Genomic DNA, 27387 nt, shown 5'->3' with positions numbered 1-27387 from the left:
ACAAATTGAAAAAAGGTAGGGAAAAATAGAGAAGTCTCTCTGACCTTTCTTCATTATAGAAATCCTAGGGGTTCTTTGTAACGACAGATAGAAGGAAATTTTCAGATGGAAATGCGGTTTTTAAGTTGACAATATCCCACTGATTGAATTGCATTTCAACCATATGATCAGCTCAGCATTTCTGCGGGGGAGATTATTGCTCATTATACAAATGAAATATCATTTTAAAGGTAGCAACTTGGGCCTTTGGATGTGCCCATAATATAATAATAAATCACAACTTCCTACACTCCAGATGCTGTTCCCCCTCCCAGCTGCTCTATGAGAAACCCCCCTCCCCCATCCCTTTGCCTGGATGGGTTTTAAGAAGAGCTTTGTTCAATGGCTGAGTCTTGTGTTTTCTTTCCCCTGTCCCCTGCTTTAGAAGTTGCATTCAATTTTAATTTTACATTTGGTTGCTATGGCGTGTTAATGACACACGTCCCAGGAGCTTCTGGCTGGTGCGCGGGCCGGAGGACGAGCCCTGGCGAGCTTTACCCCCGGACCAGGTACAGCAAGAGCAGCAGCACGGCCACATCTTCCCCAGCGCTCTGGCTCCCCCACCTTCCCCACTGTGAGGGGCCTGGCTCAATGTCCTCCCACGTGGGAGCCAAGAACCCGCCCAGGGACAGAAGCCCCACCCCCTCCCCAGGCTGGCTCCTCCCACGTGAGCGGTCACGCTCTAGCCCCACCCCTTAGAGCGCGCGAGTTGTCGCCTCACCTCCTTCTATTGGCTCCTCCCCCTTCAGGTGCCAGCTCGTAGCCCCGCCCCCTGCTGCCTGTCACCTGGCCGGGCGGACGCCGCGCGCGGTGGGCGGGGCTCGCGGCTCCGCCGGCCTGCGCGCGCCCCGCAGCCGCCTGGGGCAGGGCCGCGGCCGGCAGGATGCGAGGAGCGGGGCGGCGGCGGCGCGGGGCGCTGCCCCTGCTGCTCTTGCTGTGCGGGCTGTGCGCGGCCGGGGGGCCGCCCGGCGAGGCCTGCGCCGCGCCCTGCTCCTGCCGCCGCGGCCTGCTGGACTGCAGCCGCCTCCGCCTGCCGGGGGGGCCGGGCGCGGGCCGCCGGAGGATCCCGCCGCTGCCCGCCGGCACCACGGGCCTGTGAGTACGGGGGGGGGGCGGCCGTTGCTAGGGGCCGGTTGCCAAGGCGCCTGGCCCTGCCCCGCCTCCCTGCGCGCCGGGCCGCCCCGGCTGGGGGGCTCGCGGCGCCGCACAGCCCGGTCCCGGCGGGCCCCCTGGGGCGCGGCCCGCGGGGCTTCAGCCGGCCCGGCCCCGGCCCGGCCCCGGCCCCGGCCGCCCCCGGGGCGCGGTGCCGGTGCCGGGCTCGCAGCCCCAGCCGGGGCGAGGCGCTGCAGTCCCGGGGGCGGCCGGGCCGGGCCGCCTGGCGACGCCCCGTCGTTCCCGCCCGCGGATTCTGGGGTGGCGAAGTAGGTGAGCTTGGCCGGCTCCCTTGGGCCCCGAGGCCGGGGGCAGAGCCCGTCCCGGTGGGTCGCCGGCGCCGCCGCCCTGGCGCTCAGAGCCCGCGAGGGGACGCAGCCGCCTGGTGCCCCGGTCGCTGAGGTCGGGGGCAGTAGCTGCTGGAGGGCCTGGCCCGTGCGGTGCGAAGCTCCGGCTCCGGCCGCCTCGGGGTGGACGATACGCTGTCCAGCTCGGCGGGCCGCGGCTGGCCGGGTCTGGACTGAACCTGTCGGCGGCTTCTGATGGGCGGGCAGGGCTTGCTGAGCGCTCGGCAGGAGACCGCTTTCTTGCTGCATGTTAGGTTGAATAGGTCCGCTCTTAAAGCAGGTGGCTGTTTCTGTCCTTTTGATTGAAATGAAATAAACTTTAGTAAGCAGGATGTGTTTTGGGAAAGCATCCCTGTTCTAGAGGGCTTCCTTTTCTGAAAGCTGTCATTTTCAGATGTGTCCTGCTTCTTGATCTTTATTTAGCCTGGAAATTGACTTTAAGTGACAGCTGATCTTCCAAACTATATAATGGAACTGCAATTTTTCTCTTGTAGAGTATGTACTACAGAATAGTTTAGCAATAGAAAGAGATGTCTTGAGGTAATGCTTTCGTAGAAACTGAACCACAACGTATATAATCTGGTATCTGGGGGAAAGGAACAATATCATTGTATTGTTGCAGATGAGAAAGTGAATCTAATCAATAGTATTTTATTGGTATAAAGTGCAAATTTGCTTTCCTTGACTGCCAAGAGAGGTGTATTGTGCAAAGTTTCTGGTTTTAGTCTAACCGAGAAAAGACTGGACGTTAGGAACCTAAATATCTTTGTGGATCTGGGCCAAAGTTTGAGGGGAAATAAATGCCATTAGCTGTGAAAGAATAGGCTGGCCCTATCATGGACCAAAACACTGTCTCAATTTCCTGATGTAAATTAGGCCCAGTTGTCTTATATTGGATTGATAAAAGGAGAATTTAAATGCTCCAAACTGTTTAATAACATCTTTCTTTCACAGTCCATGATATGAGGTAATGACTTGATTTGAAACACCAGTTCTGATCCCAGTGGATTCTGCCCTTCATCTTCTGGAAAGAGAGAAACTGAGATTCATGCAGTTAACTTTTCAATATCACCTTGTAACCTGGGGTCCAGTGTAGTCCATGTGAATATATTAGAAAGCTACTGGTCCTTTCTAAAGAATTGGATTTGACTTGTTCTTTGCCAGTTTATTTCTTCTCCCTGCACCACCTGTGCTAGTTAGTGGTTGCAATTCAGTGGTGCTGAATGCACATGTTTTGTGAAGCTCTGAGATCCTGTGAGTTGTAGATTTAAAGGTATTATAGAAATGCAATTGACTTCTTTATTGGAACATCCTCTTTGGACTTCTACAGATTTTAACGGGCAGCTAATATTGAGCGCAGTGAAAATGTAACTGCTTAATTTTTTATTTGGCTAATCAAGGTATTTGCTAGTATCTGTGATTAGTTTAAAAGTGATAGTTTTAGGTAAGCCAAAAAGTGTCAAATTCCCCTGGTATAGGTTGTAAGAGTTTATAAATTTTCTATAAAGCTAGACAGATTATATGACTATATGAAATTTGCATGGATTTCACACTTCAGGTGGCAACATATGCAATCATAGGTGTGGTGTTGCAGTCATTTTGACTGTTCCAATCTATCTTCTACCTGTACATTACCAACTTCTTTCCTATCCTCTTTACTTCATATTCATATTTACTTCAGATTTCCCCCTTTAATAAATTCTTCTCCAAGAGATGTCTCTGCCTGAACCATATGCTCCTTCACACCTGTCAGCTTTCCCCTAGTTTAAAAAATATCCTACAGTCTTTTCAATTTTACATGCCAGCAGTCTGGATCTGTTTGTGTTTGTGTTTTTGTTTTTAGGTGGAGCCCATCTTTCCTGAATAGGCTCCTCCTTTTCCCAAAAGTTGCTAATAAATCTAAAACTCTCCTCCCCACACCATCGTCTCCTCCAGGCATTTAGACCTTGCAATTCTGCCTGTCTTTCTGGCCCTGCATGTGGAGCTGTAAGCAGTTCAGAGGATGCTCCCATGGGAGGTCTTGGACTTCAATCTCTTATCTAGCAGCCTAAAGTTGGCTTCCAGGACTTCTCTCCTACCTCTCCCTATGTCATTGGTTCGTCTCCAGCACTGCACATCTGTCTAGATGCCTCTTGAGATCCATAACCTTTGCATCTGGCAGGCAATTTACCATGCAGTTCTCCTGGTCATCACAAACCCAATTATCTATACTTCTAATGATCAAATCCCTAATTATTATTACCTGGGTCTTCCTAATAACTAGGGTTCCCTCCCCAGGAGGGGTATCCTTAGTGGGAGAGGGTACCAGCACATCATCTTTAAGGAGGGTCCCAACTATGGGATGGTTTCCCTCCACTCCAGATTAATGTTCTCCTTCCACATGACTTTCATCCTCCTTAACAGCACAGAATGTGTCAGACTGGGGGTGGGTGGGACTGCTCTGTTATGTCCTTGAAAGTCTTATCCTTAGACACCACTGTATTAAACATAAATACTAATAACCTTTGCATAACACTTGCTGCTATTTGGAAGAGAAGGGGTAAAGTCCCAGATCCACAAAAGTATTTAGGCTCCTAACTTTGATTGCAATCAGTGGATGTTAGGAACCTAAATACTTTTGTGGATCTGGGACTGAGTTTGAGGGAAATCAAATGTCCTTGTGTATAAAAGAACGGGCAGACCTTATCTTGGACCAAAACCATCTCTATGTATTTCCCTATGTAGATTAGGCCCAGTTGACTTGCATTGGATTGATGAAAGGAGAATTCAGATGCTCAAAACTGTTTAACATCCATTTGGAAGATAAATGCAAAACCCATATTCAGATATGTATAACTGGAATCCCAAGTTCTGGAATCCCATAGCTTATGTATATAGTCATAAACAGGAATTGCCTGTGAAAAGCTGTAGCTTTGGGAGGAAACAAGGATCTGAACTGTGAAAAGTAGGGCATGTCTCAGTTAACATGCTCTGTCTTCCGCTCACTATCCTGTAGGTGGGTAATGCAACACAAAAGGTATGTTCCCTCCTTGCCATAAACAATAAGAACTGATAAAGGGAAGCTACAAAGTTGAATTCAGCACGCAAATACAGCCTGCTAACCAGGCTATTATAAGATTTAACAAACCTTGAAAACCTCTGCCAGTGTTATTTGGGAATGTCTTAACTCAGACTTTCTCCAAGGAAAATATTCCTGAAGAATAACTGTAGTTCATCAGGTAGCTAATCACAAAAACAAAACAAAAAAATCTGTTTTATTTAATGAGGGCAGATTTTCTAGCTTATGAAAGTACTTATGTCGTTCTCCAAGCAGATAAAGGGGTGTGTTTAAAACTTTCATACAGAATGCAATGGGAAGAAGTGTTGTTGGCTCCTTTGCAAGATTGTGCAATCTGACAAATGCTGTAAACAATAATTAAGTATATGTTCTCTGTTATGGTTTTCAGGAGTTTAGCGCAAGAAGCATCTGGGGTGGGGAACATAACTACTTCCACAACTACTCTAAATGTTCTTGGTCGAAACAAAAAGCTATAATGCACAAAAGCCATTTACTATTCAGTTATTTACCTGCATTGTTGTGTAAATTAAGAATTAAATCTCTTAACACGAAATAAATGTCAACACCCATGCACTTTGACATCAGTTCTGCCCCTTATTGCTTTAAAGGACCAGAAATTCTTATCTTATTCTTTGGGAAAAATTTATGCAAACTATTGGCAGATATAGCTTCCAGTAGGCTGCTTTTTTTTTTTTCCTGGGTAAGTGGGTCAGTCCTAAAATGTGGGCTTGTGATAAAGTGTTCAGAAAACCATCATTCCAAATGTTTCTCTTAGGACATAAGGGAGGAAAAACATGGTTACCAATGATGCAATATCCCTAGTATTGATTAGATTCCACAGTTTGTGTGGAAGACAAGCACTAAAGCTAAAGATCTCTAAATCAGCATGTCCAGATAACTCTTACCAAAGAGCTTTAAAAGCTACTGGAGGAGCGGTAGGGACCATTTAGAACTCTCAGAACACTGGAGAAGTTCAAGAGGACTGGAAGAAAACTAACATTATGCCAGTATTTAAAAAGGATAAACAGGGTCAGCTACCTAGGCCTGATAGCCTATCTTGGGGCGGCGGCGGGGGGGAGGGGGGGAAATAATGAAATGGCAGATTCAGGACTCCATTAATCAATAATTAAGAGGGTAATATAATGTCAATCAATGTGGATTTATGGGAAATAGTTTGATAAGATCTATCACATTTTGAGATTGCAGGTTTGATAAAAGGAATAGTATTGATTTAATATGCTTGGACTTCTGTAAGGCATTTAACTTGGTATCGTGAGGCACTTTGATTAAGAAACTAGAATGAGACAAAATCAAGAGACCCATTTTTTCATGTTCTGTGTGTATATAAATCTCCTCACTGTATTTGCCACTGAATGCATCCGATGAAGTGAGCTGTAGCTCACAAAAGCTTATGCGCAAATAAATCGGTTAGTCTCTAAGGTGCCACAAGTACTCCTTTTCTTTTTGTGAATATAGACTAACACAGCTGCTTCTCTGAAACTAGACTAGAGATGAGACACACCGTAAATGAATTAAAAACTGGACAATGCAGTAATCTCATAATATAACGGCAAATGAGGAATCCTCATTAGGATAGTATGTTTCTAGTAGGGCCCTACACTATTTAATCAATGAGCTGGGACAAAATCATTGCTGAAAGTTTGCAGATGACTCAAAGACTGAGGGAGTGATAAATAATGAAGACAGGTCGCTGCTCAGTAAACTGGGAACAGGGTTTGGCTTTGTTTTTTTAAAGGGTTTTTTCAATTAATGCTGAGTAACATTTTTCAGCCAAAACGTTTTGGGAGAAAGATGTAGGTTTGGCAACACCAAAACATTTTGTGTCTTTATCGATTTCAATGACTTGTTTGTCAGGAAAAAAGGAAATGTTATTTTGGATATATCTGTACATTTTTTTCAAAACACAATATTTTGATGTTTTTGGACTTGAAATGAATTTCACTTCAAAATTTTCTTTAATTGTATTAAAAATCAAGATATAAAAATAGTCAAAGCCAAAACATTTAGGTTTTTAAAATGAAACATTTTGTATGACTTGAAACACATTTTTTGACTCTTCAGTTAACTGAATTTTTTTTAATTGGTTTTTTTAGTTCAGCTTGAAACAACTTATTTTAGAATTTTCAGAATTGCCAGCAAGCTAAAAAATTGGTTCTTCTCACAGCTCTGGTTTCAGTGTGGCCAAATGCAAGGTCATATATAGGAACAGAGAATGTAGGCCATATGTACGGGGAGGGGGAAGATCAATCCTGGGACAGAGTCTGAAGAAGATGGAAGGGGGAGTCATGATGGATAAGCAGCTGAAGATGAGCTTCCAGTGTGACTCTGACTAAAAGGACTAACATCAAAGAATTATATATAAATAGGGGACTATCAAATAGAAGCAGGGCGATCTTATTACCACTGTATGGCACTGGTAAAACACTGCTGGAATAGTATGTCCAATTCTGGTGCCCACAACTCAGGAAGGAAGTTGAAAAAATGGAGGGAGTTCAGAAAAGAGCCACAGAGTGTTTAAGAGATTAAAGGACATACCATATAGTGAAAGACTCAAGGATCTCAGTCCATTCAGCTTATCAAAGAGAACGTTAAGGGGTGACTTGATTAGTCTATAAGAACTTAAATGGGAAATAGAAATTTGATAACGATCCCTTCAATCCAACAGACAAAGGATATATAAGATCCAATGGTTGGAAGTTGAAGCTAGACAAACAGACTACATATTAAGAAATAAGGTACACATTTTTAAGTCAAGGTAAGTTACCAGGGGCTGTGGTGGTTTTTCCATTACTTAAAACCTGATTTATAAGAGCATCCATAGTTTTCTGAAAGATGTGCTGTAGTTCAGCTGTAGCTATTGGACTTGAAGCAATAATTAATTAAGTGAAGTCTTATGACTTGTGTTATGCAGGAGGTCAGACTAGATGATCCCAGTGGTGATTCCTTCTGTCCTTAAAATCTATTGGGGGGGCTGGGGGAGGCACCCATGGAGCTGCCATCTAGTGGAATGCATCTGACAGGTAATCCAGATTTGACATCCGACAAGTGAACTGACATACCTATCCATTTTATTGTTGGAGAGAAGATTTGGAGACTACACTTCTGGAGGGTGAATCTAAAGTATAGCGTGTTCATATAGTTGTGATCAGATCGAGCTTACAGTACAGTTTCCACACTGTATGGACTTTAGACTGTATCTTGATATATCATTAAATGATATTAGATGTTAAACATTATACACTTAAGCAATGGGAATATTGTAGTCATATCAAACTCCAGCATCTACTTATTCAGTTACATTGGATTTGGACCATTCTCCAGGGCTTATAAAGGCAGCAGTTTGGTATGTTTCAGAGTAACAGCCGTGTTAGTCTGTATTCGCAAAAAGAAAAGGAGGACTTGTGGCACCTTAGAGACTAACCAATTTATTTGAGCATGAGCTTTCGTGAGCTACAGCTCACTTCATCGGATGCATACCGTGGAAACTGCACGTGGATACAGTTTCCATGGTATGCATCTGATGAAGTGAGCTGTAGCTCACGAAAGCTCATGCTCAAATAAATTGGTTAGTCTCTAAGGTGCCACAAGTACTCCTTTTCAGTTTGGTATGTGCGTTTCCTCTTATTTACTTAACAGATAAAAAATCGTTCAGCTCACAGTGAATGTTTAGATGACTTATATACCACACAAGATGAAACTTTAAAATACAGTGATTACACAGAGCAATGTGCATGCTGCAAAACAGGAACTTCACAGTGCAAATCCAAGCAGATTTTTTCAGGACAAGAAAATACAAATTATACTTAGAGTTTAGGATGAAAGAAGCAGAAAGTCTTACCTGTGTGCCTGAATAATTTGTCCCCTTGTTTGGAAAGTCAGACTTGTTTGATCACTAAATGTAAAATGTTAGAAAAACCAAATGATCCGTTTGAAAATGAATGGCATAAGCAATAGTTGGTGACTAGTTATAAACAGTGTCCAAAATTATGCTCTAATGCACCAAATGCAAAAGTTCTTGAAAAAGCAGGTAGTCTTACTTCAGTATCTTGTCAGTGAAAACCTATTTTGCAATTTGGATCTCCTTCTTAATAAAACACCTTGCTTTAGAACTTTACATTTATATCTTCACAGTAATCTTAATGAGAGAGGCTTCAGCATAATATCATTTGGTAGACAAATCAGACATTAGAATTTGACTAGTTAAACTATGGGCTTTGTTGTGTGTCAGATCATATATTAATAATCAAGGTGATAAACTATTTGCTGTTATGCTGTAATTAATCTCCTCTGCCCATTATAATGCAAGTTTATTGTCCTGCTGCAAGGCCCAACGTATTCCTGCAGTCAATATCTTCTGAATTATTTGCTGGAATATAGTTATTCTAAACATTTGAATGTGTCATTACCTTAAATTTTATAACTTTATGAGCATAAACTTTCCTGCTTTGGCACTCCAGGATTCATTTAATTAGTTTCATCAAATATAAAAATTAAGGGAGTTTAATGAAGTGAGGAATGATTCAAGCTAGTATCATTGATAGCATAACAGTAGGTGAGAAGTCTCTGTTCACATATTTAGTCACTGATGAACTACACAAATCTATAGAAGGGCTAGAGTTTTCCAGCCTAGCCAAGCGGGGTAAATCCACATTGATGCTTTCCTAGATGCTTTTTCTCAATGCCTGGTTATTTCATGAACTGTTCTTGCTTGCTTGCAAGTTGTGGCTATTAATTAACCAGGCCATTCTGCAGTGCCCATGTTCATTTTGAACTGGCTTACTCTAAATGATTAATCCACTGCATCCTGGCATTGAAAGCTCAGGAAGTACCTTGGACTCTTGAACCACAAGATTGATACACTGGATTATACCTGGCTAGATTTTTTGTTCCATCTCAGGGGCTTTTTACTCTTTTCACATCTCCTGAATATAAGGGATTTTGTTGATGGTTCCTGATGGGAAAGCAAAAAAAATCTGCTGTAGACTGGCATGTTTGTCCAAGACTGGGAGAATTCAATGGTCCAATGGCAAAGGTTGAAAATAAGTGAAATAGTCTGTTAAAAGAACAAGGATACTGAATCTGCAGCCAGGAGCTCAATGGAAATGTAAGCTGGTTCCTATGAGACCAGAAATTTGGTTTCTACTTTCCTTATCCATTAGTCTTTGGTAACTATAGGTTATGCTCCTTACAGCACAGGTTTCCTCAAGTGCAGAATAAAGATCTGTATTTTTAGAATGCGGTGGGCTTAGGGCGACAATCCTAATTTTTCATTTCTTAAGTCACTAGGAATTCGTCAGCTTCCTTTGGACTGTGGCTGTCCTAGAATTTCTCACGCTTGTAGGTACGGTGTAAGATGAGTACAGAAACTGTGTTGTGGGTTTGGGTTGGGGTTTTTGGGGGGGGCGGAAGAGGATTTTATTTAGCTGCAGCACAGTATTAGATATGCCATGTACTGATCTAACAGAGTCTCAGCTTCAGAGTAGCTTTTAACTGAAATTAGCATACATTCCCATGGTAACACATGAATGCCCCAGAGAACAAAAAAATACAAGGTCTGGAGCTTGCTCCAGTTCTGTCAGTGCCAAGAAAGCACTGCTAGTTTGAGGAACCAGTAAGACTTGAAGTAAACCATCAGGACAAGTGTACTCAAACTGCTTCATAAAGTAGCCCTCTTTCTAATACAGAGATTATGTTGTGGTGATCTCCCTCTTCCCATCCCACTTAAGACTGAAAAACTTCTCTAGAGCAACTACAACAATTGCTGACATGGAAAGGTGATATTAGAAAGTTATTTATTACTAATATTAGTTACAGCATGGAAATGCAGAGATAGCAACATGTGAGCAGGCAGCTCTCTACACACCAGTAGCCCAAAGAGTAAATTTTAAACTCTGCTGTAAAATAATGTGCTTCCAAGGTGTAGGATCTTTTTCACATCATTCTGATTATCATTTGTGCCAGTCACTATCTCCGGCTGTTAGCACTATGAACCAGTGCTGTTGTTATGTCCTCCCTGAAAGTGTAGAGGCACAGATTTCAAATGACATTAAACATAATCTCTGACTTCAGAAACTAATGGTAATGACTGCTAAAATATGCCTGAAATTAAGGGACAAGACTTGTTCAGTTTCCCATGACCTAGTCAATTCCTGGTTCCTTGTCTTTGATGGCCACTCAAGTGGTGGCTTTTGTGTGTCAACTCTGCTTGTCTGGAAGCAGACTGAAGCCACAAGACCTCTTTCAGACACTGAACACGTTTCATAAAGCTCTAGGTGACCACAGACCTGTGCTGGAATTGAGCAACAGGTTCTAACCCAGTATCAGTTGCTCAAACCATCCAATTTCCAGACTATTCTTAATTTCTTGACTGGATTTGAAAAGTAGGATTTCACCCTATGAGTACAAGGTTAATGAGTGGATAAACCTACAGGACTGAATTTGTCTGCTTTCTGCTGTTCTTCCATTGTATGTGTAATTGCCATGATCAAAATGTTCGTAATTCATCTGCTGTGTTGTTTTTAGCACTGTTGTGATGAGCATACCTGTTAGTGCCAGAGAGAGTTGCACTCCATACAAATCAGATGGAAGAAAAGGCAGTTCATCTAGTTCTTAATATTTTGCTGCTTAAATTTTTTTTAAAAGAAAAGGTCTAAATGGTGGCGGCTTCACTCTTACTATTGACAAGCAATATGTGTTGCAGAAACTCCATGTGAAAACAATTCTGCAAAGGAGAGTTCTCTTACAGGAGCCACTGGCATTTCAGTTAGTATTCAAGTAATGCTACAAAATGCTGGATACAGATGTGTTGTCTATAATTCTCTTACAAATGAAGAGTGAAATCCTGGCCCCATGGAAGTTGACGGGGAGTCTTTCTACTGGTTTCCATGTGGACAGGATTTCACCTGTATTTCATCTTCACTGGCTCTGCAGAAGGAGAAAAATATCACTTGTATTGTTCATCTATTTCTGAGGGTATCTCTGAATTTTTTTGAAGCACCAAATTCTCGTTCACAAACCTGTTTGGATTTCTGCATGCCTTATCTAAATTATTTGCATCCCAGTGATACTAAAGAGCGACATTAACAGCATGTCTGACTGCATGATATCTAGAATTTTTAGAAGTCATTTTTTTACACCTGTGTCACTATAGATGATTTAGCATGATTAGGAGTTGATTTCTTAACACTAAAATCCATTTTTTCTTCACAAAGACGTTTTCGTTCTTCACTCTATTAATACTCGAATAGCATCAGAGTTTCTAGAGGTTGGAGTGGTGAAAGAAATTAAGATTCATTAGTAACTTAGTGTCTATGTTGCAACAATCTAGTGTTGTTACAAGGACTAAATTCATCAGGGCTATTGATTACATTGTAGGAGCTCTTGACGAGGAAGATGCCTGAGACAGCTATGGCAGGTCAAGCATACTTAGAAGCTTAAATAAGGGTGCTGAGACCTGTGTGGTGAGTTCGGGCACATGGAACTCATGACTACAAGGTGTCGTGGCCACGAATTTAGCAGGATTAAAAAAATTTGGCATGAAACATCCACGGCTACACTAGATAGGAGTACAAACATTGTAAGAGATGTACACCATCACGGTTCAGGTTACAGCCACTGTGAACCTGGATTTGGGATGTAATGTCCCATGTGAGTCAGTTATTCATAATTCTCATTTATGGTGTTCCTTGAAATTTCTTTTGAAGCAGCTGGGACTGGCCACTCACAATAGATAGTCTAGCTGAGTATCCTGAATCTCTAGTCCTCTGGCACATTTGACTTCCTGAATTAGCAAACAATTGGGGAAGTTTTTAGTCCACAGGGGATGTGATGTTGATGGTCAGAGCACAAACAGCCAGTAAACATCAGTTTTGAGAGAGAGGCTATCCTTTTAGAATAAGTAAATTATTCTGTAACTGCTGTGGCCCCTCCTGATTCAATGATTACGGCATTTTCACTCTCTGTTCATGAGAAAATTGAAGTGAAGTAATGGTAAAGATCACTATGTGATTGATCAGTCTGCAAAAATGTGGTCAGTTTTTCCATGTGTGGCAATTGGAACTTATCTTTGCACTTGTTTTAGCTTGAGTGTAGGAAGTTCTGACAAGCTTGCACGCCAGAAAAATCCATTTGCTTGAGTGCACTTATCAGTCTTTCTGACGTCCCCCACACTTGCTAATATTTCTATATAATGTGATATGTGCTTGTTTTACGGTTAAGTGTTTAGTGACATTGTGTGCACCATGCCCTGCCCTCCCCATTCTCTAGCAGGTACCCATATGATTTAAGGCCAGCTGTTGTCTTTGGATGCAGCAGTCTCAATCATTCAAAAAAAGCTGCATAATTTCAGATAATGCCTTTTTTTGTCTTCAACTAAATTCTGAGTTGAGAGAGAACCAGGTTTTCAAGCAAGTGCATGCATCTCTTACACGCATCTTAGAGTGTGTCCCATTCACTGTTGAAGCATAAAAATTGTTCCCAGATTCTGGCATAAAATTAAGCACAGAAGTTCTTTCTGGGGAATCCAATAAGGATTTTAAGATCCCATCCGGTGTTTATCCCATCTCTCTTTATTGATGGAAATAAGGTTAGTGTCCACGACAACTATCTTCTGTGATGTAGGGAAAAGTTAACAAATGAGTTTTCAGATGTGAGTTCACTCAAACCGGAAAGTTGTTAAAATGCTAAAGGACTGTGAAATCATGGAATTCACTTTAATGGTGGAAATAATTTTACATTCAAATTTGGTATTTTATAAAGAGAATCATCCTTTCTCTTTAAACAAAAACAAAACCCACTCTTAGCTACTAATGTGCAAGCCTAATTTAAGCATGGAATGTGTGATTGCACTTTAAGGTTCTGTTTAGAAATAGCCATTAGACCACCATTTATAAACTAAGCAGTTGCTTGTTCCATAGATCAAATTGCTTATAACCATATGCGCCACCTCTTGCTGATGTGCTTATAACTCATACAGCCTATGTCTGTAATACATCTGTAGCCTCTGTTAATCACTTAAAGTGTGACTGTGTGTGTTATATCAGAGGAGCTCCACAAAAGGAGAGCTGCTATTGCTGATACCACCTTAATTTAACTGTATCATGGTAAAGCTATAATGAAAGTTCAGGGTGAAAGTATCCAATACTTCCCTGATAGGCAGGTGTGACTCAAGCTAAGTGAAACAGAACTTTCTATTTTAGTAAAGACATTGTTGAAACATGTAGGCATATGTCACTGATGTGCTTGCTAGGGTGAGATAAACCGTTACCCATTTCTGTTATCTTTACTGTTTCACAAAAATGCTGCTGTTGCCAGCCCTGTTCTAATATACCGTGTTTGGGCTGTCAGCACAAGCCACCTGGGTTTCATCTTTGCCCTGGATAGAAGCCAAAATGCATTAATGAGATGGATTTTAAAAAAAATATTTTAATACAACCTTATTATGGAGTGACCGTTCTCTCTCTCCATAGTTAAGGCTAGAACCACATTTCTTTTGTCAGCATGATTTTGATAACCGTTGTAAGTTTCTTCAGCCTCAAAATAGATAGTCCCTGCTCCAAAGAGCTTACAGTCTTACTATATGCTTGTACAATGTCCCGCATGATGGGGCTGCAATGTCAGTTTGGGTTTGTAGGCCCCATTGTATAACAATTGACGTGTTAGGTCTGAGACAAAAGCAGAGCATTTTACAAAATGTGAGGTGAATTGGGATAAGACTTAATTTTTCCTGTCTCTTTATCTACCAAACTCTTACATTCCTTTCCTACTGTTCCATTTGTCCTCCCTTTTCATCATTAGTGTCCTCTGTAAACGAAAACAAACTGGAGCTAAAAAGTGCTTCTGAGTGTGCCCCAGTTCCTTTTTTCCTACCTCTTGTTTGACTCCTGCTTATGTGCTCTTTGTGCAGGGATTGTTCTTTAAAATAACTCCCCTTAACTGCTAAGATATATGAATCTGTCAAGGGTTTTACCCTTGGGGAGGGTGAGAAAACAGGGTTACTACTGCAAAAACCTTCTCAGAGGCATTGCTGGAATTTTAAAAGGGTGTTGTCAATACATCTTTCGAAGGTATGGGGAGCCTTTCCTAGTGAGCTTTGGAAAACTGCCATTAAACTTCCAAAAAGTGCTCCTAGCAAATATTTCATATGATCTCTTAACCTGTCAACCCATTTTTTTTTTTTTAAACAGAGGTAGTCCATTAGTGGCATAAAGAGCTAGATTTTCCCAAGTAGTTAATATAGTAAGCTTGAGGAAACCTTTTTTATTGTTTGGTGTAATATGACTAATATGTTCCAAAAACTATGAAAATGGATTCAAAATGCTTGTGAATTTTAGATGAAACAACTTGTAATGTAGAGTACACAACTACTTGGGTTCAGACTATAGAATAATCCCTTATTTCTCTTTATTCTCCAGGGATTTAAGTCATAATCACTTACAGTCCTCTAACTGGAGTATTGGTTTGTCTATTCACACACTGCAAGAAGTGTAAGTTAATTTAAGTCATCATTGTTTATTTTAAACATTTTGTTGCAGAGTTCTTACATGTTCATATTTAGGATTTTAACTTGTCAATTTCTAAGCTCTGACTCCTAAGGCACATCAGGATTGTCTGAATTACTAAAAAATATCTGAATCAAGGTAGCAGAAATTGACAGTCCTATTTTAGTAGCACAGTACATGTAAGGCAGAGATATATTCAACCCTCAGAACCACATTTCAGCAGGAAGCATAGAAATCTAGTACTCATTCCATTATTTTAAAATAGAAACAGGGCATCACTTTGTTTTGAATGTAGCTAATTTTTAGTTGCCATTACATTAATTTAACTACCTAAAGCAGTTCTGTGTTTTGGATTGCTGAATCTTCCAAACTTTTGTTACTAAACTAGCTTTTAGGGAGTCTACCAGCACTGTCCACTGCAAAATGTCATTAATGTAGATAAAATGTTCACAACGTTATAGTATCAAGAGAAATGTTTAAGTTGTTCAGCTGTTTAGAATGGCTTTTCCCTTTTTGAAGTGTCAGTAAAGAAATCTCTTTTTCAGGAAGATGAATTACAATGAGCTAAGTGAAATTCCCTACTTTGGAGAACCAACTTCTAATATTACTGTTCTCTCATTGTAAGTAAATATTTAAAGACTTGAAAAAATTGCTTTCTCTTATAAGCAAGTGAAAAAGATTGTCTCAAAGGAATTGAAAGCAGCTAATTTTTTAAAAGCTAAACTTGTTTAAATATCTTTTTGTTTAAAATGCTTCAAGGCAGATGTACAGCACTTTTTTTTATTTTTTTTTTTAAAAGCACACGTCCCCACAAAAGACATTAGTAACACAGTTGACCAAAAGGTAACTGTAACTCACCAGCGAATGCAAGCTACTGGGAGTGCGGGGTGGGGGTGGGGAGAGCAGAAAGTGGGGGATTTCTGCCATGCACTCTTATAAACAGCCATGAGGTGCTTTGAAGAGGGAGGGGTGAAGGGGAAGGGTGTCTGTTCCAGACTCAAGGACTCACACAGGAAACCGCTTACTTCCAGCCCCCCAGGGGCTAAAATCTGACTGTTGGAAAAACCACCTTTACTGTCAAGATGGTTGTGGGAAGGGGACTTCCAACATTGCCAGGACCTGAAATAAGGTTTTATCAATCTTAACACCCAGAACAGTACGTTAATTTTTTTTTTTTAACTCAGACATGGGTTATTAATCCTAATCCTTGGACCCCCAATTATAGCTAGTTGTGGTGCTCATCCCTAGTGATGGTCTGGTGATCGTCCTCATGTTGCTGTTTCTTTTGTTTGTAGAGTTCACAATACAATTCCAGAGATAAATGCTGAGCAGCTCCAACTTTACCTTTTGTTGGAGAACCTAGACCTTAGCTCTAACCTCATATCAGAAATTAAAGCTTCTTCGTTCCCACGAATGCAGTTGAAGTACCTGTAAGTATAATGAGGTAACTGATCTGTAGTGTGCTAAAAGTGCATAGTTTTAGTACAACCTAACATCACCTTTTTCCCCCGCTGTAAAAAAAGATGAGAACCAGTGGCTGGGGTTGAGAGTAGAAGGATTCTTTTTTCCCCACCCAGGCTGAATTGTTGACTAGCCATGTGCTGCTTATGTAGGCAATGTTATAAACGTGTTTGTACTTTACAAACTGATAGGAATCACGATCCCTTGCCTCAAAGAGCCTTACACTGAAAGGTCCCATCTATAGTAGGGTACTGACCTATTACATACAGCAATGTGTCCCTCTGAATAGTACAACTGGTAATGTAGATGGGACAAAATCACTTAAAACACAATGGTACCTAGTCATAATCATGCTTTCTCAGGTTGTGTTGAAAAGGGTTTTGTCCCATCTACACTAGCAGTGACTGTTTCCTACACTAACATGCCTGTGTCTGACAGCCAGCGTTGGGTTACTTCCTAGTGTACCCTAGTTTTTGCTGATCTTGGCCAGGTCATTTGATTGTCTTTATCATGCCTGCTCTTGCCTGTTGTCCTTTTGGGATTAAATAGGTTAAACTATGAAACCAGAACTTGAATTCCTGAAACTGGAGACTTGATGAGACCAAATAACTTTACAAGAAATTAGTTCTAATACAAATATTAGTTAGACATTCTTATGCAATTTTAAAGTAGAATTTTCCATGTTGAGAAAATCTTTTCTCCTCCTTTCTTAGGAATCTGAGTAACAACAGAATAACTACCCTAGAAGCAGGCTGCTTTGATAATTTGTCCAGTTCTCTAGTGGTGGTGAAACTAAACAGAAACAGAATTAGTATGATTCCACCAAAGATCTTCAAATTGCCTCATGTGCAGTTCCTGTAAGTGATGTCCCTTAAACTCCATGAACCATGTTTAAAATTGTATCATTTGCTTGAGAATGTGTTCTTAGTGAAAGATATCTAAACACTTATGGCTAACTTATTTTATTTAAGGGAACTTAAAAGGAACCGGATTAAAATAGTGGAAAGTCTTACATTCCAGGGTCTGGAATCCTTAAAATCATTAAAAATGCAGCGCAATGGTATTAGCAAACTAATGGATGGAGCATTCTTTGGATTGGATAATATGGAAGAACTGTAAGTATGGCTGCTCATGGCATTTTGTTAGATATCCTCTTCAGGCACCAACGGGGAAAGTGGGTCCTCACTGTGCCTCTCATGATGCCAGGCTTCACTGGAATAGTTGATGAGAAGTACAGAAAATGTTTGCATTTCTGTTCTTCCTTGGGGAAGCTTACGGCTTCACGTCTTTCATGGTAACTCCAAAGAGGAATAAAGATATTACTGTCTCTCTCCCTTCTACCAGCTTAGCTCCATCCACCAAGGTGATTCAGAAAGTGTCACGCTCTCGCTACTCCATTGATGGAATCTGTTTCCATATTAAGATTTCTCCAGTCTTTTCACTGTAATGCACACAGCTATTGAGTAAACTGTATCCTTATGGCAGTTACATATCAATCCTGACAGCCTCAACCTGTTCCTGTGGCCCCAGCTATTGGTGCTGTGTCAAAGCTATGATTAGGTATGCATGTTGCCTTCCCAACCTATCCCTGAACCATTGTTCTCCAAAGAATATAGAAATGAAACCATCATTTCTGATTGGGTATCTGATGGCATTACAGATAGGACTGCCTTCCAACTAAGGTATGATTGATATTAAAGCTTGGTGTCCCCGTAAGTTCAGTGTCCATTGAGAAGTCTCCCAGAAACTTTCCAAGGGAATCTCAAGTTCAGACTCACTCAGTTTTACTACTCTTGCCATCATATGCAGAACTAAGAAATGAAATTGTGCAAACTACTTCATTAAAAATGTGTTCCCATAGCATGTTACGGGAGTGAGGACGGGGGGGGGGCAGGGGAGCGACCTGGAGTCTCTTACAATACCTAGGTACAAGTGAGAGTGCTAATAATCCTGGACTTGCTTTGTGTTAGTGGCTTAACTATAAGGTCTTGACTTTTAGGTGTCTGAGTGTTTGGATGACCTAAGCAGTGCTACCAAGAGATTTTAATAGAGTTGATTTAAAACAAAAGGCCGTATGTTCTAGTGGATAGAACAGAGAATTTTGAGTTAAGGATAGAAGCCAGGATTCTGACTCCTCCACTGGTTCACTGTGACGGTGGGCAGTCATTTACCCTTTTTGTGGGCATCCATTTACTCCTCTGGCCTCTATAACAAGGGTATAATCTTGTCTATCCCACATGCATTCTACAAGGCTTAATGTTAGCAAATCACTAAGATCAACTGATGGGAAGTGCTGTAAAAATGTGTTCCTCATTGAATGTCTACTTAGAAAACATTTTCTTCTCTAAATCTTTAGAGAACTGGAACATAATAACCTGACAGAAATAAACAAGGGCTGGTTGTATGGCTTGCGAACTTTGCAACAACTCTACGTTAGCCAAAATGCCATTAACAGGATCAGTCCAGATGCATGGGAATTCTGCCAAAGACTTTCTGAACTGTAAGTGCTGGGCTGCATTTCAGTGGGGACTTCATGATGTTACCAAGAACAGATTGGCTAGAACATCCATACAAAATGCTGCATCTCTTTTTGCTAGGACTTTGTCAAAACATTCTAATAGAATGTTTAAGTGAAAATAAATCTGAACAGGGAGTCTTGATTTCTGGTGACCTCATCGTCTGATATTCTTGCCTTCAGTAAGTCTCTCTTGTGTCTTCTCCTTACTGTGTACACTTAATGTTTCTAGAGACTTGTCATACAACCAGTTGACCCGCCTGGATGAGTCTGCCTTTGTGGGACTTGGCTTATTGGAGAAATTAAATCTGGGTGACAACAGAATCATTCACATTGCCGATGGTGTCTTTAAATGGCTGTCAAATCTTCAAACTCTGTAAGTGCAGAAAGGTTCCAATTTAAAAACTCCTGTTTACTTCTGCTAGCTTCCTTAGTTGTAAAGCAAGGGCTGTGATTGCTACTGGCAGTTGGAGCCTGTAAAGCCTTCAATAGGAGCCTTAGTCCCTGCTGTGCTGCCATCTTGCCTTTGAAGGGATGGGAGGATTGAGGGAGCAGTTTGTCTGTACGAGTAATTGCTGCCCAGAGACTTAGTGTTTTGTTTTTTTTTTTTTTGTTTTGTTTTTTTAAAAGCTTGACTTTTTAGAGCTGGTGGCAGGCAGCAGCTTGTTAGCCCTGGAGAATATCCTGTTAACCAACAGCAAGAGTCAGTGCACACCATCTGACCAGGTTGCTCGAAAACCTGCTCTGGAGACGCTACCTCCCGGCCGGGGCCACTGGAGGTGGTCTAATCACCCTTTTCATTCAGGTCTCAGAGTAGCAGCCGTGTTGGTCTGTATATGCAGAAAGAACAGGAGGACTTGTGGCACCTTAGAGACTAACCAATTTATTAGAGCATAAGCTTTCGTGAGCTACAGCTCACTTCATCGGATGTAACCGATGCAGTAAGCTGTAGTGCACAAAAGCTAATGCTGTAGTAAATTTGTTAGCTTCTAAGGTGCCACAAGTACTCCTTTTCCTTTTCATTCAGTAAGTCAACACAAGTATCAGATGTGAGGATGCCTTGTCAACTTGGGCCCAAATGTTGCCTGTAACTTACTCAGTTCACAGTGACTGGGTACCATGGGAGTAAACATGTAAGCCATAAAAATTACTGTTTAAGCCTTCCCCCTTTTCTGCCCTCCACATATGCTCACTTCACAATGCATATATAACAGTGCAGAAAGATTTGCCACCTCTGTTCTAAGGTATAACTGCACGTATTTTAAGAGCTTCATTAATACATGTAACTATGGCTGGATTTATCCAGCAAAAAGGATTCAATCCTGGTTCTTGCTAAAAACATCCTCGAAGCTGAACACTTCTAATGGTTCCACACAAAACTAGTTGGAAAAGTGTGCAAGTTTATAACTCTTCTGTCAGTTCATTAAGAAAGCGCCTATTTAGGTGAAATCACTGGACACTTATGTAAGCAGTCATATTCTGTTAACCTTAATGCAACCTTTTAATGAAACAATTAAAACTAATCTCTTAGATTTAGAGTAGCATGAAAAAGAACAAGAGCAGATTAATTAGTAGGTTTTGTTGGGTTTTTAAGGGGCGTCAAACAGTTAACAGGCAGGCCATTTGGTTCAGGGTCAGGAATGTCGCAGACAAGGGAGCAATGGTGATTAACAAGGCTCTGAACATTCATGCCTCACCGAGCATGAGGAGCAAATTCTATCAGCTCATACAATGAAGTTCTATTTCCCCTCTCCCTTCCCTCTTGATGCTTTACCAACAAAAACAAAACACCAGATTGGTCCAAATAGCACAGGTATATGGTCACCAAGACACAATTTAATAGTTAAAATAATTTCCATTGTTAGTCCTCCATCTATCAAGTGTGTTAGTGTTAAGATTGACTTAAGTATTATTCTTTGTACACTATGCTCTTAAATGCTTCTTCTAAAAATAGTAAACTTGTAGGGTAACCACACAAAAACTGCAGATGATATATGGGTTATAAATTCAATGGATTAAGAATATGTGCAAAATAGAAATCAGATTATATCTAAAAACAGAACAAAAGTTCCAAAGTCTTAAATCTTATCACCTTGTTTACTTTATAATATTATGTCTGACTGGGCATTAACCATCCAAAGCTGTAAACTCAGCTAACCTAGAGAGTATTCCAGAAGTAAGTATTTCTACTACTGTGTTGTGCTACATTTATTCCCATGTAACCACAGTGTCACTTACTTGGTACAACTTTCTGATTAGAACCTCACTTTAGGGATGTGTATGTTGCCTACCCCTAAACAAGTCTTCAAAGGGAAATTCTCTAATTTAGCATCAAAATTATTTTGGGTCTAGATTATGCAGTCTTTGTTCCCAGTGGTGAGCCCTGCTACCCATTGCAGTTGGTGGGTCTGTTGTGTGCAGCAGCACTCGTCAGTGTAAGTAAAGTTGCACAGTCTAGCTCTTCGTTAGTAATGGTGGAATTCTGGGCATCCTGAATTAAAGTTAAGTTTAAAGTGGATTAAAAGGGAAAGTTAATAGATGGCTCATACTTGTGGAACGTGTTTCTGCAGGTGCTGAACCAATTACTTCAGTATTACAAAATGAATAAGAATGGCTACTGCCACGGGCAAAATACTGGACTAGGTAGACTTTTGGTCTGTTTCAGTATATTAATGTCTATAAAGTAAAACTTCCATTCTAAGCAATGCTAAAAATGGTTCTGTTTCACCATAAATACAGCAAAAGAAATATTTTTTTATATTAAATGAGGCCTATTCACTATTGTTCTTAATTTTATTTAGTGTTCTTATGGCAGTTGATCTATTGCACATGAGCGCTGTCGGACTGATAAATGTTTATATTTTAATGAAACATCAATTGTTTTGCATTAATATTTCTCCCTCACAACTCAGTGGTATATCTGCAAATACCTTTATATGCTGCCATATTAAAAGGCAGATGAGAAGTCTCTCTCTAAAGGAAAAATTCCAGGTAAATCTATGACTTTTAGTTTAAAAGGAACTTTACTGAATCTATTATCCTCCCCCCACCCCTCAGTGAATCATTTAATAATCCCTCCTGAACCAGGGAGTGCTGTATTGGCTTTAGTATAGAACAGCAGACTAAGTTGTAAGGGCAGAAGTGCTGTGCCAGGGTCAAGCAAAAATCCCATTAGCTGGTAACAAGATTTGTGAGCAGAACACGGCACTGTATTGCAAATCTACTACTTCATGCTTGGCAGCCCTACGCTTACAACCTGTATGTAATCTTTTAATATGCTAATGTTATCACAAGGCTGTCACTTGGAAGATTAACACTATGAACATATTGCTTAATTTACTTACACAAACCAATTCACTTCAGGAGCCCCTTCCAGTTTCTAGTAAATAGTCAATGTCACATGGTGATCACTAGCCAGACTATTGGTCTTTACCTAATAGCCAGTCGAGAGACTGTACCTCAGAGCTTCTTGGTTTTCTTTTAAAAAAAAGAAAAAAGGAGGAGGGATAGCTCAGTGGTTTGAGCATTGGCCTGCTAAACCCAGGGTTGTGAGTTCAATCCTTGAGGGGGCCATTTAGGGATCTGGGGCAAAAATTGGGGATTGGTCCTGCTTTGAGCAGGGGGTTGGACTAGATGACCTCCTGAGGTCCCTTCCAACCCTGATATTCTATGATTCTATGAGTACTTGTGGCATCTTAGAGACTAACAAATTAAGTACTCCTTTTCTTTTTGCAAATACAGACTAACACGGCTACTACTCTGAAACCTTGGTTTTCTTTGTGATTCAGCCAGTGATGCTGTGACTTCAGGCAATTCACTTACCCACCTTGAACCTTTTGAGTTTCCCCATCTATATAATGGGGTGTTTATCTTTCTACAGGGATGTTGAGGCTCAGTGTTTGTAAAGCACTTTAAGAATCTTTTGGAAGGTACTATGCAGTAGCACAGTACTACTTAAACGCACAGACATTCTGTATCCCCAGTCATTAGTAACTAGCAATGATGAATATAATTTTTCCCAGGCATGTAAATGAGGCCTTTCTACTCTTGCAGAGATTTGCGGAACAACGAGATCTCTTGGGCCATAGAAGATTCGAATGAAGCCTTTGCAGGTCTCAGCAGACTCAACAAATTGTATGTATTACAAGCCTTGGAAGTGACCTCTTTCCAAGGCATTAGAATAGAAGTGAAGCCAGAAATATTTTTAATAGTGCATAGTATGAACACAAATATAATTAAGTCTGAGAAAAGCCTTTTCTGTTAAGAGCATTTGTATTCAGTATCGTCCCTGTACTAAGTAACTTAGACTAAGGCTAGGAAATTGAACTCTTGCTTGGCAATAGTGTTCAGGAGTGGGTGTCTCTGATCTAGTATTGAGAATGATGGAAGTACTTGTAGGATAAAATCACTTCCGGTATCATTTCAGAAAACATGATTTGAGACCTGAAGTCTGTTATGCTTTCTAAAATTACTGTCTGGGCTATACCTAAGGAAAGTTTTAAGTGCCAGTAGATTTTCAGGTAAAAGCTTTCATCCTTTGAAAGGGCTACTAGTTAGTGCCCTTTGGTTCACTTCAGCAGGTTCTTGTCAGAATATTTGACTTTATTTTAAAATCCTTTTGGAAAAGCAGTTACCATGTTCTTGGGAGGGGGTGTCACTGGTATGCATGCAGAACTCCTTCATACTAATGGGAAACTTACATCCAGATAAGGAGAGACCTAGCAACCCTTGTTCACATTGGCCGACGCTACACCACATTATATTGTATTAAAATATTTTGTCTGTTAAAGTCTTCTGTGTTGTGGGGTGGGGGGTTGTCTTTCAGAATCTTGCAAGGAAACCAGATCAAATCAATTACAAAGAAAGCATTCTCTGGCCTTGAAGCACTGGAACATCTGTAAGTACTTTGTCTTGTAGTTCTTGTAGCTTTTTCTGTTGAGCAATCTCAGACAAGTCTCTTCTTCAAACATGCAAATGTCACAACTGTTCAGAGTTAGAATATGAAATGAAGTTTTCCCACTGTGACTCTTCTTGCTTAATTTACAGAGATTTGAACAACAATGCAATAATGTCTATCCAAGAAAATGCTTTTGCTCAGACTCACTTTACTGAGCTGTAAGTATATTTCTTTATTACAAGTTAGACTATATGGTGTCCCTTATAGACTTCCCTACAGTTTTGCTTAAATATGTTCCACCTCTGTTACAAAATATCAATACAACAAAGTAGGCATTAGTGGTGGTGGTTTCTATGTAAAAATTAAATTTTTATCCATGGCTATAGGGTTTATCTAATGCCTGCTAAAATTTTATATCTTCTCTTCCTGAACATAATTACTATAAACTACAATACTTCCTTGCAGTGATTTTCCAACTCCTTTGCTCTTTCATCTTGAGAGCAGTTCATGAGAACTCTTGCTTCGGGGTCTGGGTGTTTAAAGCAGTGCTCTGATTAATAAAAAGCTGGGGTTAGCTTTTGTTATCCCCACAATGTCAGGAGCCAAGACTTCCTGGGCGTCTATAATTGGCTTTGTCACTTAGTGTTGGAAAATTTTTATCTGCATTTCTCTGTTTGACAATCCCTTGTGATGCATGGAACCAGGTTGCAAATCAGGACTGTATTCTACCAGGGTTGGTGGTATCAAATTTCTCTGCTGTAAAATATATACTAAAAATGTAAAGGGAGGAATGTTCTGAAAACATTTTAGAATGGGGGAATTTTTTTTAAAAAAAGGTTTTAATATTTGCATGTCTGCTTTGAAATAGAACACAGAGGAAGTCTTTATATTCCTTAATGGTCCAACATGCAGACTGATGATGTTATGGTCATTAATGTGGCTCTTAGCAGTACCCCACTCCTTTATTACAAAATTAAACGCTTCTTGTGGCCCCTCTGAGACTAAATTAAAGCTGTTGACTTGTCTGCTCAAAAATCTAGCCTGGTTTTCAGACAATTAAGAGACGAAAAGCCTCAGATGATATTCCCCATATAAAAAATTCAAAACATCTTGGAACTTGGCCAGTGAACAGGAGAAATGGCCAAACAAATCTTTCCAGGGGGCTTGACTAGCATCATGTTTTGACCCCCCCGGCCTTGTATAAACTTCAGCAAACATGTAGAACGTTATATAATGTTGAGACCCACACACCTAGTGATATTCGATGGGAGTATATAATTCATAGCTCTATAGAAGATGAGGTCTGAATATCATGTAATCTGTTTTAAAAAAAATTATCAATTTAGTTAATCCTGGCCAGATGGGCCATTATTGAGTTTCACATAAGCTTCACTGAGAGAAGGAAGGTAGTGAGACATGCTTTCTATATTAGGCACCCATGTGAGACTTTATTCACTATCTTGTATGTTTTTAAAATGGGGGTGGTTGTTCATGGACAAGAGTGGATATTGCTGAAAGGAATCCCTTTATTCTTTGGTACATGCCCTTCCTGGTTCTAACTCACTAATCCCCAGATTCACTCTCCGGAAGGAGTGAATAATTTTTTTCAGTCCAGTAAAGACTTCCTGATATGGCATTTACTGACAGCAGCCGATAGATCTCCTAAGATCCGGATACAATGGTGGTGGGTGCTTTGTATGTATGTGCCAGTGGTGTTCGGCTACTTTGTCACCACAATATCAGAGATGTGAAATAAGTAAATAAAATGAATGACTCTTCCTTTTTAACCTTGTTTCTGCAGGATGTTGAACACCAGCAGCCTACTCTGTGACTGCCAGTTGAAATGGCTGCTTCAGTGGCTCATTGACAGCCATTTACAACAGGCTGTAAATGTTAGCTGTGCTTACCCTGAATGGTTAGCTGGACAAAGCATTCTCAATGTGAATCCTGAAGACTTTGTCTGTGGTTTGTATTCTTAATGACTTTGACTTAGGGGTATGGCAGTACCTAAGTAGAAATGCACCCTTCTTGGAAACCAGACATTCATGTTGAATTGAAGGAGATTATTGGGCTAAGTAATGGAGACAAAGAATTAATTTGCGTGTACATGCATCACTTGGCCTACCATTGCTTTTTGGTTTGGCTCTTTCCATGGCTATATATTTTTCCCAAGTTCCCTGGTTTCTGTTGCACTGAGGCACTGTATAGTCTACTGTAAGAGATGCTTCATCAGTGATTTAGGTAATGGCATAGAGAGTACACTTATAAAGTTTGTGGAGGATACCAACCTGGGAGGGGTTGCAAGTGCTTTGGAGGATAGGATTGTAATTCAAAATGATCTGGACAAACGGGAGAAATGGTCTGAAGTAAATAGGATGAAATTCAAGAAAGACAAAAATGCAAAGTACTTCACTTAGGAAGGAACAATCAGTTGCACACATACAAAATGGGCAATGACTGCCTAGGAAGAAGTACTGCAGAAAGGGATATAGGGGTCATAATGGATCACAAGCTAAATGAGTAAACAGTGTAAGACGGTTGCAAAAAAAGTGAACATCTTTCTGGGATGTATTAGCAGGATTGTTGTAAGCAAGACACAAGAAGTAATTCTTCCACTGTACTCCATGCTGATTCTCCTTCAACTGGAGTATTGTGTCCAGTTCTGGGTGCCATATTTCAGGAAAGATGCGGACAGATTAGAGAAAGTCTAGGGAAGAGCAACAAAAACGATTAAAGGTTTAGAAAACATGACCTAAGAGAGAAGATTGAAAAAATGGGGTATGCTTAGTCTGGAGAAGAGATGACTGAGGGGGATATAACAGTTTTCAAGTATATAAAAGGTGGTTATAAGGAGGAGGAAGAAAAATTGTTCTTAACCTCTGAGGATAGGGCAAGAAGCAATGGGCTTAAATTGCAGCAAGGGCAGTTTAGGTCGGATATTAGGAAAAACTTCCGAACTGTCAGGATGGTTAAGCACTGGAATAAATTGCCTAGGGAGGTTGTGGAATCTCCATCACTGGAGATTTTTAAGAGTAGGTTAGACAAACACGTGTCGGGCATGGTCTAGATAATACCTGGTCCTGCCATGAGTGCAGGGGACTGGACTAGATGACCTCTCACAGTCCCTTCCAGTCCTGTGATTATATAAGAGGGGAAGTCCTGTGACAAGATCCTTTAATTTACTATAAAAATTTGATGTGGCTCAAATTCTTGATTGTCTGCTTTGTAGAAGGTGTTGAACCCTGTAATAGTGGTTCTCTTAGTACCTAGGAGGGCATGGGTAGCTTAAATTTTTTGTATGCACAGGATAGTCTGGGCATCCTGGAGAGTGATATTATGACAAAGGAACCCAAATAAGTGTTACAGAGTGCCTCACAAACTTGAACGCGTTAATCCTT

The 27387-nt window shown here is 40.6% G+C and overlaps 1 protein-coding gene across 3 annotated transcripts in view; it reads left to right on the top strand.

Moving 5' to 3' along the window:
* Nucleotides 1-906: 906 nt before the first annotated feature.
* The window catches only part of LRIG2 (leucine rich repeats and immunoglobulin like domains 2), a 42820-nt gene continuing 16339 nt past the window's right edge, over nucleotides 907-27387 (top strand). The window contains exons 1-12 of one of the 3 annotated variants that reach the window (XM_084611409.1): nucleotides 907-1134; nucleotides 15030-15101; nucleotides 15662-15736; nucleotides 16412-16546; nucleotides 17291-17434; nucleotides 17549-17692; nucleotides 18934-19077; nucleotides 19325-19468; nucleotides 23146-23226; nucleotides 23918-23989; nucleotides 24139-24207; nucleotides 25791-25954. In XM_084611409.1, the coding sequence (XP_084467535.1) occupies nucleotides 923-1134; nucleotides 15030-15101; nucleotides 15662-15736; nucleotides 16412-16546; nucleotides 17291-17434; nucleotides 17549-17692; nucleotides 18934-19077; nucleotides 19325-19468; nucleotides 23146-23226; nucleotides 23918-23989; nucleotides 24139-24207; nucleotides 25791-25954 (1456 nt within the window). In that variant the 5' untranslated portion in view covers nucleotides 907-922. Of the gene's footprint in view, nucleotides 1135-1448; nucleotides 1465-9941; nucleotides 9959-15029; nucleotides 15102-15661; nucleotides 15737-16411; nucleotides 16547-17290; nucleotides 17435-17548; nucleotides 17693-18933; nucleotides 19078-19324; nucleotides 19469-23145; nucleotides 23227-23917; nucleotides 23990-24138; nucleotides 24208-25790; nucleotides 25955-27387 lie in introns of those variants that run through there. The other 2 variants (XM_084611411.1, XM_084611410.1) reach the window with 2 other exon arrangements.

The sequence above is a fragment of the Lepidochelys olivacea genome (genome assembly GCF_965140295.1).
Source record: "Lepidochelys olivacea isolate rLepOli2 genome assembly, chromosome: 21".
Classification (NCBI taxonomy): domain Eukaryota; kingdom Metazoa; phylum Chordata; order Testudines; family Cheloniidae; genus Lepidochelys; species Lepidochelys olivacea.
This window is presented reverse-complemented; position numbering and strand designations above follow the sequence as displayed.